At 29.2% G+C, this 10,450-nt stretch overlaps 1 protein-coding gene across 1 annotated transcript; it reads right to left on the bottom strand.

Annotated features, from left to right (window-relative positions):
* Nucleotides 1–4,670: 4,670 nt before the first annotated feature.
* On the bottom strand, nt 4,671–6,249 carry LOC123193645 (UDP-glycosyltransferase 76B1-like). The gene is made up of 2 exons (XM_044606705.1): nt 5,741–6,249; nt 4,671–5,642 (listed from the first exon to the last, which is right to left on the bottom strand). The coding sequence occupies exons 1-2, from the start codon at nt 6,225–6,227 to the stop codon at nt 4,765–4,767; spliced, it is 1,365 nt and encodes a 454-aa protein (XP_044462640.1). The 5' UTR covers nt 6,228–6,249; the 3' UTR covers nt 4,671–4,764.
* Between the last annotated feature and the right edge of the window lie 4,201 nt (nt 6,250–10,450).

Genomic DNA, 10,450 nt, shown 5'->3' with positions numbered 1-10,450 from the left:
AAATTAGATATAGAAAATTACACGGGGTAGATGGACGCTGTCGTCAATGGGACACCAGACATAATGATTATCTAATACAAAATTTTGAGTAATCTCTTTTTTTACATTATATAAAATAAAAAAATTATTTCAGTTTTAGCATTAAATTACAAAAATAAATTAAATCCATACTTAAACGGTAGTTTAAATAGTTAAAAAAACATTTATATATAAAATAATAGGTTTAAATCTCTTTTTAATTATATTTTGAGATTTTTTATTTACTTAATAATCATAAAATAAATTATTAAACTTAAATCAAAGTTAAATTTATTTTTTTATTTTTAATATTATTTTTAATATTGATACATATTTTTAGATGAATAATAATATATAAGAAATATATATAAAAATTTTTAAAAAGATATTTATAATATTTTTAAAATGATAATATGATAATTAAAATTTATTATTATTTTATTATTTTATTTTAAAAAATATATAAATATAATATAATACATATTATAAAATATAAAAACTTAAATTTTTAATATAAAATATAATATATAATTTGATTATTATACTCTTGATCTTGAACTCCAAGTCAAACTTTAGGATTCAATTTCTTGCATTATGAATAATGTCTAGAGGACAATTGTCGTTATTTTTTTTTAGGACAGTTTTAAATTGAAAATAGAAATAATAAGCCACCTTAAATATGGTCATGATAAGAGGTGTCAATGCACCACACCAGATCGGACTGAGCTAGCTCAGATTTGACTCATCCATGAGCTGTCGGATTGGACTGACCCATTAATACATAAAAGTCCAAGGTCGGGCCATGCTTTAAATAGGTCAGCCCAATCTATTTAATCAATATTTTAAAAAATTATTTAAAATTTTTAAACATAAATTATTTTTTAATTATTAAAACTGAAGATAGTGCCTTGAATATTTTATTTATAATTTTTTACTTATGACAGAGGAATACCGCAGTTACATGATGAAAAATATTATAAATTGTAACATAATATAAATAAATTAATTTATATACTGTATAAATTATAAAACATAAATAAATATATATTATGATAATATTCAAATAGATTGAATTCATTTAATACTTGATCTATTTGTAATATTTTGTAATGATAAAATAAAAATAAAATTATAAACACAAAAAATTATTATTTGTAAATTCAGATGTTTTCTGAAAGAGAATTGATGAGAGAAAATGAGATTACAAATATAATGAAATAATTAAGATTGAGAGATTTGTAAATGGAAGTGAAAATAAAAAAAAATTGAATAGGTTTATATAGACAAAAAAATTAATTAATTAAAAAATTTTTAAAAAAATTAAGGAGGCCAAGGCTTCTGCCACGAGGCAGAGGGAAGCAAGACTTTTGCCTTGTAACAGAATCCTTTTGTCGCAAGGCAAAAGAAAGCACACAAGGTAGAATCAAGAAAATAAATATATTTTTTTAAATAGTATCAGCCTAGGCAGGGCCAACCCATGGGTTTAATATTAAAACTCAAGATCAGACCCAATAGGTCTATAGGCCTAGCTCGATATGCTATAGTATCAAACTAAATTTTTTTGTGTTGTGCTTTTTTTTTTGTGCTTTATACCAATCTCTATTTGATCCGACCCAATTGACGTGTCTAATCATAATAAAAAGGAAATATAAATGGCCTACAGATAATAGCACATCATGCTTGTTTAGAGGTGTCGATGGGGTCGAGTTGGCTCAGTCTCGGCCCATCGGGCTAATAGGTCGGGTCGGGCCTAAAGCCCAAACACTAATGAGCTTTCGGGTCAGGCCAACCCATATAAAAATGGTCGTTAAATGGGTTGGGCTGGGCCGAGCTGGGCTTTAAATATTTAAGAAAATATATTTAAAATTTTTAAACACAAATTAATTTTCAAATTATAAAACATAAATAAATATATATTATGATAATATTCAAATAGATTGAATTCATTTGATACTTGATCTATTTGTAATATTTTGTAATTATAAAATTATAAATATAAAAAATTATTATTTATGAATTCAAATATTTTTTGAAAGATAATTGATGAGAGAAAATGAGATTGAAGATATAATGAAATAATTGAGATTGAGAGATTTGTAAATAAAAATGAAAATGAAAAAAAATTGAATAGGTTTATATAAAAAAATAAATTAATTAAAAAAATTAAAAAAAAAATGACGGCCAAGGCAGAAGCCTTACTCCCCTCTGCCTAACAAGGGTTCTGCTGCAACGCATAAGACAAAAGGCTTCTGCCAGCAAAATTTAAAAAAAAAAAATTTTTAAACAGTATTAGGTCGGCTTGGGCCAATCCATGGTCTTAATATTAAAGCCCGAGGCTCTGCCCAATAGGCTCATGGGCCTAGCCCGGTATGCTACAGTATCAGATTGGACTTTCTCGTATCGTGCTTTTTTTTTGTACTTCATATTGAGCCTTCATTCAATCCGCCCCAATTAAGGTGTCTATGCTTATTTAAAGACGTTATAAAATTATGTCATATACGACATAACTAGTAAAAAAATAATAATTTGTTGACTTTGAAATTCTTCAATATTACCATCTAAAAATAAAGGGGAAATATTGAATAATTGTCATAATTAATATAATAAATCTTAATTTATTTGTGAAATTATAAATTCTGACTAGTCTAAATTTCTTTTAATTTTTTTTCTCTGAATGAGGGCTAAAATTTATTTCCAAAACACCATCGTAAGAAAATCACAACTTAACTATAATATCTTTTTCTTTTTTTAAATAATATGGTAAAGGTGAAAAAGAAAAGTTTTATTATTATTAATAAAGAAAAAGAAAATATTATCGATGAATTATTTTAAATTTACCATTATTTGGAGTTCATTTTAGAATTTTTAATTTCAACAATTAAAAATATTTTAAACGTAGCTATTATGATTATGCTTGTTCGTGATTGTCACAAATACACAACAATTTTCTTTTGCGGTATTAGACGCACCTTGTTAATCCTTGGATTTCAATTTGTAATTTATCCTTTAATTTCATTGACTGGGAAGTACAGGAGTGGAAAGAAGTCAAGTATGATGATCTGGGCCAATCAGAACCATGGCGCAAAATCTGGGCCATTGACATTATGCAAGACGAGTTGATTGTCACAAATAGAAGCTTCAGTTACAGTAGCCCAATATCTTCTGGTTCTCTGGATGGACCTATATACGCAAACAGAAGTCCGAGTTATTTGAGCAATGACATAGATAGACGACCTCCAAGCCCAAAGATTTATACAGACTACAGCAAAACTTGGGTGCTGGTTGTGATGATAATTCTCAATGGGCAGCTCTTCTTCAAGATCTGAAACCTACATTATCTCAAATATTGTGTCAAATTAAATATCTATATAGGAGTTTGCCGCCCCTCCAGTCAACAAAAATGGCTATGTTTTTTTAACTATAATATCTTTTTTTTTTTTAAAATAATATGGTAAAGGCGAAAAAGAAAAGTTTTATTATTATTAATAGAGAAAAAGAAAATATTAATAGAGAAAATATTTTTAATTTCAACAATTAAAAATATTTTAAACGTAGCTATTATGATTATGCTTGTTCGTGAGTGTGTCAAATAGATGATATGATATGAATATTGTGTTACTCATAAAACTTTAAAATATAAACAACTGTTCATTATTCTTATTATAAATATCTCTTCATTCTAACTTAATTGAGAAATTGAATATTCTCCAACCACCTGAGAGACAAATCATCAAAGGGGCAACTTGTCTGTTTACTTCAAGTCTGGTGATGATTTTATCATGTTTATTTTATGGATTTGTACACATTTTTCATGGTTTTGATTGATTTTCCTTGTGATTTTAATGTTTAGGGCATTATGGTAAATTTGATTTGTAGTGTCATTACCAAGTGGTTCAAGCAATTGATTGAGGTAGGTTTGCTTCAAGTTTAGATCATTAACTCCCTTGAGGATGTAGAAGCGGACACGAGCTTTCTTGGAATGTTAGTAAACCTTCTATAATTTTTTTGGGAATTAAAATGGTTTCAGAAAGATTTTAAATCCTTCTTAAAATTAATTTTGATTCTGCAAAATTTTAAAATTTTATAAATTATAAAGAACTATAAAAATCTATAAGACCTTAAATTATTGAATCTGAAAATGATCGATAGTATTCCTGGTTTACCAAAATTTTTAATATTTTATTTTATATATATATATATATATATATATATATATATATATATATATATATATATATATATATTTATTTATTTATAGAATTTTTGAAACAAAGGTTACAAAATGTAAACAAGAATTAGATTCAAGATTTTTCATTTAGATGCCTATACCATTTTCGAAATGAGTTATAAGATAAACATTTGCTCAACATTTGATATATAAAAAGTTATAAAATAATTTGATATTTATACATTGTTTTATATGTTTAAAGATGTCTTTTCATTTGATTTATTTGTGAAACGGGTAATTGTTTTGTTTTGAAAAATAAATAATAAAAAAATCAATTGAAAAGGTCGAATAAAGATTTAATCTTTATTTAATTTTGTATTTTCTTCTAAGCACAATGTATTATTATACTGTATTGAGATTAAAACTTATTGTATTCAAAATGTTATTTGTTTAACTAACACTAGTGGTATGTATAATGGTTTCGGGGCATTACATTAAAAATAAATTAAAGTTTTATTTGAGGTGTTAATCTCCATCACTTAAAGTTGTTTATTACATTGAAAAGAGGTTAGGAAAAACTAGAAGGATTCTAAGAAACTAATCAAGCTCTCGAGTGATTGATATGAAGAACCTCCTTGCCTTAGTGAAACATCCACTTTCTTCCTCAAATGCATTACTCTCCCTCTCATTTCCTGACCCTCAGCCTCCAGCATTACTCTTCTAATTATTCTTTCTATCTCCCCTCTCTCCAGTTGATTTTCTAAGTGCAACCCAACTCTCCAAATATGACTCACGTATCTTGCATTCACCTTTTGATCACCAAAACAAGGCTGGCAGATCATTGGTATCCCTTCACAAATACTCTCCAATGTGGAATTCCAACCATTATGAGTCCAAAATCCTCCTGTAGCAGGATGAGCAAGCACTTCTTGTTGGGGAGCCCATTTCACTATATGTGCCCTTCCATCTAGTTTTTCCAGGAACCCTTTTGGTAGTGACTCAAGCCATTCATATCCACGGACTAATCCTGGTCTAACCACCCACAAAAATGGTACCCCGCTACCGGCTAAGCCCCAAGCTATCTCCAGAAATTCAGTCTCATTAATGGCGACAATGCTGCCGAAGCTTACATAAAGTATTGATTTTGGGGCCTGTTTGTCTAACCAAGAAATTGAACTTGTGTCTTGGGAAAGTAGGCTACTTGAAGAGGCTGGAAAATACTTGTGAAAGGGGCCTATTGTGAACATTGGTATGCGAAAGTCGCGTTCTAATGTCTTCAGTGCATCTTGCTCAAGCTCCTGAAAGGAGTTCCATATCAATCCTGAGGAGGACTTGGTATGACTCATCACGCTGATTAAGAATTGATAAAAATTCTCTGCATCATGTGTGTCAATCAAAGGAATGTCTTTCACCCTTAACAATGGAAATTCTGGCATTGGTGCGTCTGATCCAAAATCTGATAGAAATTAAAAAAACTATGAACTAGTTGAACACTGATGAGAAGCAAGATTTTTCATTTTCTACAAACGAAGAGGGATAAAAACTGAGATTTACCTTCAATGGGGAAGTAACCCTTTTCATGTAGAAGTGAAGTGGCAGCAAAAGCAAGAAAAGAAGCGATACCACTGGTTCGTAGCACTATCCTCGGAAGGTTAAGGCTATCGGCCACAGCATGAGTGAAATGGCAGGCGGCATCTGTTATTAGGCAGGCAATAGACTCTTTCTCTTCAACATTTGACAGCAACTTATCCAAGCAATCCCGAAAAGGCACCACACAATTAACATTGAGGTGTTTAATAAGAGCTACGACATCCGAGGTAGAGGCTCCCAGTTCCAATAAGCCATCTGGGATTGAGCAGAAATGGAAGTGAGGATAGTTAGAAGAGTTTGGGGAGTTGAAGTTGGTGTGAATTACAGTTATGGAAAGGCCTTTGTCGTAGAGAATATGTGCAAGCTGAAGCATGGGGTTGATGTGACCTTGCAAAGGCAGTGGAAAGAGAATCACTCGGCGTTTCTTGCGAGACTCTCTCTGGTTCTCCATGGAATCTTGCTTCCTAGCCTGTTTCTGAATTTCTCACTTTACATCAACTCAAGAGTAATGCATCATATAAAAATAAATAGAGGGGAAGTGTATGTGAAATATGCTTTTGGTTAATGTAAATATTTTACTGTTCGACACAAACGCATACACTAAAAACAACAAAAGAGCACCTGAAATTAGGTGATCACATGATCAATACAAAGTGCGTCTCCAATAAGGTTCACATAGGCCGAATACAGATCCATTTTGGCCAAAAGACTTATTCCCACCAAAGGTTTAGTATATTCCCAAAGTCTCACCCGTTAAGTTTTAAAATTCAAATACTTACTCATGAACAGTTAAATTTAACAAATCAATTAGTTCTATCAATAAAATTGTTATTTAATCAATGATTTTAAAAAGATAAAAATTTATATTATTTTCTTTCTTAAATCCTAAGAAAACTAACAATTTCTCTTAGTATTATGCTTTGAAAAATTACATTTTCTCCAAGGATTTCATTTTCAACCCATTCTTTTTCAATGACTAGAATTCGGTTGTAACCTCTCTTTCTTTATCGTTGATGGTCTCCCTCCCAACGTCATTCTTCTCAGGCGTTTTCATCTTTGACGAAGATGAATTCTCTTCGTCTTCATCCAAAGATGAAGACGTTGTTTTCGTCTCGCTAGAGAAAATTATATTTGGAGAAGCGAAGAAGGGGGAATCCAGTCGCCAGAGAAATGGAAACCTAATAAGGGGAAAATGTAACTTTTCAAAACTTAAGTCTAGGAGAAAATTATTAGTTTTTAAGGTTTGAGGAGTAAAATGATATAAAGTTTTTTTTTTTTAAATCACTAGTTAAATACTTTTTTTTCTCTAAAATTAACAGAGATTTTGTTAACTTTAACAACTTATAAATAAGTATTTATGTTTTTAAAACTTAACAGGTCAGACTTTGAAAATACATTAAACCTTAGGTGGGAATAAGTCTGTTGCCATTCATTTTCTTTAGGGTTAAGACAACTCAAAACGAAACAGCTTGCTCAGTTGTCTTTACTCTTTAGTCAGCTAGCCAACTGTATTTACGAAAAGTGACAGATTGCAGGAGAGAGCAATAAATTTCATCATACTCCCCCTAAAGAGTAGATTCAGTGATGAGTTTCTATGTATAAAATGATATAGATTCAATTATCTTTTAGTAATATTTCAAGATTAACCTTTTAACTTACATAATTTAATAGTTATAAATTTGATTAATGACTGGGATTTTACGTGCTCGCCTGAACAACACCATGGGTGAAGTATGGTATTTCTTTCTTTCAGAATTTAATGTAGGATGGTCAATGAATTGATGAGAGTGATGCAGCCAATGATGTCATAGCTTGCAATTAAGCAAGCTTTATCCATTTCAGTCAACAGTTTCTGTCACAGGGACCAGAGAAGTAATAGTGCTGCTATATCGGTTAGCCAAGACTGAACAACTCAATGGTTAGCAGAACAATTGAAGTTTCATTTCTGTTTTGATTACTTTAAAGACTATTGAATTTCTAAAAGAGAGCTCTTTGAGGTTTTTGGTGTAAGGCTCAATATGTTGTTTGACTTGATGGATGATGGAATTTTCATGTAAAAGTGTAGGTTCATACCCTTTCAACAATTTCCCACAAATCATGTCATAAGAAAGGCTCTCATCTTTACAACCTAGAAATCATAGTTTTCTCTTGAGAACATCAGAGGTGCAGGCAGAATAACATTGTTGGTGAACATTTTTAGTACTTGAGAGAGAAAATAAGACCTTCATAGTCCCTCAAGAACAAGATGTTCACACGTGTGCTCACAAAACATAAAGTTAAGGAGACTACGAATGCAAAGGGGAATGTTTTCTATCTCTACTAGGATACACACATAATACCATTCTCGAACCATGAAAAAGAAATGTAGTCCTAACATATGCTTCAAGTTTTGATTTAAATATTTTTTCTTACTAACTTCAAAGTTTATTTAAGACTTCTAAGAGACAAGATTTTTTTTATCTTCACATGAGGAGGAACAACTGAGATTTACATTGTATGGGGAAGTAACCATTTTCATGTAGATGTGAAGTGGCAGCATAAGCAAGAAAGGAAAAGACTAGTAGTTCTTAACAATATCTTCATATTCTTAAGGCTATGAGTTACCATAGAGTTTTTCTTTATTGATTCCAACATGTGTAAAGGCAAAATTCTTACGGTCTGTTTGAGTAGAAACATGCTAGGTTTGATCATTATGGTTTGACCATGTCTATATGTGACTTTTGGAATTTGTATATGATTAGGTATGTGGAGTTTTCTGAGTGAAACCATGTAATATGCAATAGATAATAAGGATTAGATTTGTAGTTTATTGATTTGCTTGGTTTGTCGTAAATTAGTGTTCTTAGTTGGATATGTCAAGATCATAAGTCTATCAATTGACAATCATAGTATGATAGATCAAGGTAGAGATAACCTTGAAGATTGAGTCACATAACTTGGATGTTGAATGTTTGTCTTAACCTAATTCAATCAACATAAAGATGAACTAAGACAAAAAATTTAAGAAAATACTTTCCCCCCTTAATTGATAGATGACTTTTATATGCAATGTATGTTATGTCATTCAAGTGAAGGTTTGGAGATAAATTCTAGATAATAAAAAAAATATATGAATAGAAATATAAAATAGATAACGAAAAGAGAGGTTGAAATATTAATTATTAAATACTTTTTCTTACTAAATGGTTGACAATCACCTATTTTCATTTGATTTTGTAAGTGAGAGATGATTAACAGCTATGAGATGACAAATCATCGATGGAGCAATACGAAGGAGATTGTCCTTTGAGTTTAATGATATTTTTATTATGTTTATTTCATGGATTTGTACACACTTTTCATGGTTTTAATTGATGTTATGATATTTTAGGACTATTTTCAGCGTGGTTTTTATTGTAAAGATATTATAGTAAATTTAAGTTGTGTTTAATTATCATGTTAATGCATTGATTAAGTCAACAGAGAGTAACATTCTCTTATAGATGACAAGACCTCTAGAGAGGGATATTACAGTGTCAAGAAACCTTTGTATAAAGTTTTTGATGAATTTATAAATTGTCGAAAGTATATTAAAATTTCTAAAATCTTAAATTGTCAAATCTAAAATTTTTTACAATGTTTTTGTTCTGTGAAAAAAAAAAAAGAAGTTTTAAAGAGGTTTTTTAATCTTTTTAAGTTGAATTTTTTAATAATAAATTGATATGTCTAATTTTATTTCGAAAATTTTCATAATTTTATAAATTATTAAGAATTTATTAAAATATCTATAAGTTTGACTATAAGACCTAGAAATTGTCATTAGTGTTCGTAGCCTGTTAAAAGAAAAGTTCTAGGAAGATTTTATTCCTTTTTTGGGTTAATTTATAAACCATTAATATGTCTAGCTTGATTCCACTTAATAAATTGTAAAAAACTGTAAAAATCTATGGAAGCTTGAACTTCCGAATCGAATCTGGAAATGTTTTTGCAGCGTTGGTGGTCTGCTAAATTTTTTTAATATTTTATATAAAAAATATAAAATTCATATAACAAAGATTGTATAGCGTAAACAAATGTTAAATTTAGGGTTTTCCATTTGGGTACCTTCAGAATTTATAAAAACATTTTTGAATGGAGATTTGTTAATAGAATTTAAGAATACTTTGAGAGTTTCTTGATACAAATCGAATTTATTTGTTGTGATAAAGGTTTGAATAGTTTCTTGTATGATAACTTATACATATAAGAGGTCATTTGGTTATAGTGTTTTAAATATTACTTTAATAATCTATCTTTTATTACTTATATTACCTTGTTTGGTTTGTCAATAATAAAATATTACAGTAATATTCTATTACTAATACTGACATGACAGGTAATATAAATGATAATCTAATTACTACTTTTACCTTAAATATTAAAAGAGTATCACGGTAATCTTGATTTTATTATAATTATATTATTATTTATTAATTTTTTAAGAAAAAATAAATTTATTTTTAATCAATATAACAAATAATATAAAAATATTTAAAAATAATTATATTCAGGGGCTTTTAAGTAAAATAATGTACTAGTATTCTCTTATTACCGTTAACCAAACACATTTACCATCTATTTTTATCAAACGTAGTAATCATTTATACCCTGTAATCTTCTCAATAATCTATCTTCAAGATAATCTCTCTATTTTGA

Source organism: Mangifera indica, chromosome 12 (genome assembly GCF_011075055.1).
Source record: "Mangifera indica cultivar Alphonso chromosome 12, CATAS_Mindica_2.1, whole genome shotgun sequence".
NCBI classification, from domain to species: domain Eukaryota; kingdom Viridiplantae; phylum Streptophyta; class Magnoliopsida; order Sapindales; family Anacardiaceae; genus Mangifera; species Mangifera indica.
The sequence above is the reverse complement of the archived record's forward strand: the minus strand, read 5'-3'. Positions and strand labels throughout refer to the sequence as shown.